Here is a 4,073-nt window from a genome sequence, read left to right as displayed (position 1 = left end):
AATAGTAAAATAAAATAATAACATAAAATGAAATAAAAATAAAATTAATGAAATAATGCAATGAGATCCACGCCCGCACCGGTCCGACATGGCGATCTGCTCCAGCATGGCCGAGCCCGTGTTGCTCTTCCAGTTCCCGGACACCGACGTCCGCCTGCGGGGAAGGAGGAGATTTCCGAGATTGCCGAGCTCCCCGAACTCAGCTCCCAGCCTCCCCGGAGATTGCCGAGCGCCTCCACCGAACTCCTACGCACGCACATGTAGGCCTTGTAGTTGTGCCCGATCTTCTGCACGCGCACGTCGTACTTGGCGTCGATGAAGGGCTCGGCCGTGGCGTACGTCTTGGTCAGCGCCACGACGCTCGCGATGTCCCGGAAGTCGTGCGGGTTGTCGACCTTGACCTGCGGGGCGGGTGGAATGGAAATGGAATTAAAAATGAACGTGAAATGGAAATAAAGACACCATTAGAGACAAAATGAAAAATGAAATGAAAATAAGATTAAAAATGGAAAACAAAAATGAAAATGAAATTTAAAAAAATAAAAATAAAATTAAAAATAAATAAAATAATAGAAAATGAAAATTAAAAATAAATAAAAATAAAATTCAAATAAAAATAAAATTACAATTAAAAATACAATTTAAAATAAAATAAATAAAATTAAAAATAAAACAAAATTAAACTAAAAATACAATTAAAAATAAGATTAAATTAAAAATAAAATAAAATTAAAAATACAATTAAAAATAAAATGAAATTAAAACTACAATTAAAAATAAAATAAAAATTAAAGGAAAAATAAAACATAAAATCCAATTCGATGAAGACATCCCGGAAAAGGCGACCAAGCACATGATCGTTGTTTCGCACCGAGCTCGCACTGGACTCACCTTGCCCATCCCGGAGTGCGCGTGGCCCATCTTCACGACCACGGGGTACGCCGTCCGGCTGAGCTGGTGGAGGGGAAGGATTAATTAATTAATCAATCTATTTTATTTATTTATGAATGATTCATTTTATTAATCAATGTATCTATCTATTTATTGATTTTGCACACAGGATTCTCAGCGCTCTGCCCGCGGGCCGGAAGAGGCCGGGACTCGAACTCGGGACTGCTGGGCAAAGCAGCCGGCGACGCGCTCTAACCACTGAGCCGCCACCCTTCCGGGGCCCTGAGACCGTGGCCAGTACGCGGTGATTCCGGGAAAACTACATCTCCCAGAATGCTCTGCGGAGAGCCCCACTAACTTCCAGTAAGACAGGAAACGGCTTCGATTGCCCCGCCCCTATCCCCAGGCCCCGCCCCCTATCCCCAGGCCCCGCCCCCTATACTCCGGCCCCGCCCCCTATACTCCGGCCCCGCCCCCGCCCCCAGGCCCCGCCCCCTCTCACCATCTCCCTGTGGGTCGGGTAGAAGGTCTGGTCGATGAGCGGGAACTCCGCCCCCACTACACCCAGGCCACGCCCCCTATACTCCGGCCCCGCCCCCTATCCCCAGGCCCCGCCCCCGCTCACCATCTCCCTGTGGGTCGGGTAGAAGGTCTGGTCGAGGAGCGGGAACCCCGCCCCCTGTCCCCAGGCCCCGCCCCTATCCCCAGAGGTCCCGCCCCCTATACTCCGGCCCCGCCCCCTGTACCCAGGCCCCGCCCCCTATCCCCAGGCCCCGCCCCCGCTCACCATCTCCCTGTGGGTCGGGTAGAAGGTCTGGTCGATGAGCGGGAACCCCGCCCTCTTTCCCCAGAGGCCCCGCCCCCTATACTCCGGCCCCGCCCCCTATCCCCAGAGGCCCCGCCCCCACTACACCCAGGCCCCGCCCCCTATACTCCGGCCCCGCCCCCTATCCCCAGAGGCCCCGCCCCCACTACACCCAGGCCCCGCCCCCTATACTCCGGCCCCGCCCCCTGTCCCCAGGCCCCGCCCCTATCCCCAGGCCCCGCCCCCGCTCACCATCTCCCTGTGGGTCGGGTAGAAGGTCTGGTCGATGAGCGGGAACTCCGCCGTCCCCAGCTTCCGGTGCAGGCGCAGCATCTGCGCGAACTGCGGGGATTAATTAATTAATTTTTATATTCCTTATGTATGCGGTATTCTCACTTTTATGTTGATTATGCATACAATATTCTGACTTTTATATTTATTACGTATACAGTATTCTAGTTCTTTTTTGTATTTATTATATATACAATATTCCAGTTTTTTATATTCATTTGTTACGTATGTAGTATTCTAATCAATTTTTATGTTCATTTATCATGCGTACAATATTCTAATTTCTTCTATTTACTTATCGTGTATACAATATTCCAATTTTTATATTTACTTGTCACGTGTGCAATATTCTAATTTTCTATATTTATTATGTATGCAGTATTCTAATTTTTTATATTTATTCATTATGTGTATAATATCCTAATTGTCTCTTATATTTATTTATTTACCATGGATACAACATTCTAATTCTTTTTTATATTTATTCATCATGCATACAAGGCTCTGTCTCTGCGTGTCTCCCTCCCGGCCACTAGAGGGAGCCCGACCCCACCGTGGCCGCTGTCGCCGGGACTCGAACCCGGGACCCGACCCCCCCCCCCCCGGGCGGGACTCGAACTCACCACCCAGGGCTTGTCGCAGAAGTTGTAGACCGAGTGCAGCGAGTTGACGCTGGGGACGCCCGCGTACTGCAGCCCGATGACCAGGCTGCGGAAGTCGCCGTCGCGCGCCATGCTGAAGGCGTGCTGGCGGATGAGCACGAAGTCGGGCCGCAGGGACCTGGGGCGGGGGAAATATTAATATTTATTTATATTGTGTATACAGTATTCTAATTTTTTATATTTATTTATTCATCATACGTACAATATTCTAATTTTTATATTTATTTATCCTGTGTACGGTGTTCTAATGTTTCTATTTATTCATCATGGATGCAACATGCTAATTTTTATATTCATTCATCACGTGTACAGTATTCTAGTTTTTATGTTTATTTGTTATGTGTACGACATTCGTAATTGCTTTTATATTCATTTATTGAGTATACAATATTCTGATTTTTATATTCATTTATCGTGCATACGGTACTCTAATTTTTTTATATTTATTTATTGTGTATGCAGTATTCTAATTTTTATATTTATTTATCATGTACACACTACTCTAATTTTTGTTATTTATTAATTTATTATGCATACATTATTCTAATTTTTATTTTTAGTATGTATATAATATTCTAATTTTAATATCAATTATGTGTACAACATTCTAGTTTTTATATTTAGCATGTATACAATATTCTGATTTTTATACTTATTTATCATGTACGCAACACTCTACTTTTTATGTTTATTTATTCATTATTGATACATTTTTCTATGTTTTACAGGGAAGGTTGAGTCAGCATCAGCGCTAGGTCCCTCGGCATGTATGCAGTCGGCGCTAGATAAATGTCTGTTTGTGGACTGAATAACCGACAACCCCCGTTTGTGGACTGAATAACCGACACGCACCGCACCACCTTGACCCCGTTCCGCAGCACTTCCACGTCCACGGAGAACCCGCCGCTGGCGTGGGCCACGAGGTTGAGGTCGGAGAACTCGGCCTGGGAATGGGGGAAAAAAAAAAAAAAAAAAAACAAAAATCAGTGAGATTCGCACTCAGGACCTAACCCAAAAGTCGGCGAGATTCGCACTCAGGACCTGAGCACAGCCCTGACCCCGACCCCGGACCCGGCCACTCACTTGCTCGACTTTGATGTCGGTCTCCCCATGGATCTTCTTCCCCTTGAAGTATTTGGCCCTGGAGAGGAAAAAGCGCAGAGAACACAGAATATTTTATTATTTAAAAAATATATTTATTTATTATATATATAATATTCTAATTTTTATATTTATTTATGTATTATGGGTACAATATTCTAATTTTAATGTTTATTTGTTGTGTATACGATATTCTAATTTTCATATTTATTTATGTATACAATATTGTACTTTCTATATGTATTTACTTATTATGTGTGCAACATTCCAATTTTTCTATTTATGTACTGTGCCTACAACATACCACCTTCTCATATCTATCA

The 4,073-nt window shown here is 44.4% G+C and overlaps 1 protein-coding gene across 1 annotated transcript in view; it reads right to left on the bottom strand.

Moving 5' to 3' along the window:
• The window catches only part of LOC126495533 (synapsin-1-like), a 12,570-nt gene that overhangs the window by 6,476 nt on the left and 2,021 nt on the right, over positions 1-4,073 (bottom strand). The window contains exons 2-8 of the mRNA XM_050133130.1: positions 3,733-3,790; positions 3,502-3,593; positions 2,611-2,767; positions 1,949-2,038; positions 892-954; positions 259-401; positions 72-154 (exon numbers count right to left, since the gene is read on the bottom strand). Of these exons, the coding sequence (XP_049989087.1) occupies positions 72-154; positions 259-401; positions 892-954; positions 1,949-2,038; positions 2,611-2,767; positions 3,502-3,593; positions 3,733-3,790 (686 nt within the window). The remainder of the gene's footprint in view (positions 1-71; positions 155-258; positions 402-891; positions 955-1,948; positions 2,039-2,610; positions 2,768-3,501; positions 3,594-3,732; positions 3,791-4,073) is intronic.

The sequence above is a fragment of the Alexandromys fortis genome, unplaced genomic scaffold (genome assembly GCF_014885135.2).
Source record: "Alexandromys fortis isolate MF-2015 unplaced genomic scaffold, M_Fortis_MF-2015_v1.1 scaffold_497, whole genome shotgun sequence".
Lineage (NCBI taxonomy): Eukaryota > Metazoa > Chordata > Mammalia > Rodentia > Cricetidae > Alexandromys > Alexandromys fortis.
This window is presented reverse-complemented; position numbering and strand designations above follow the sequence as displayed.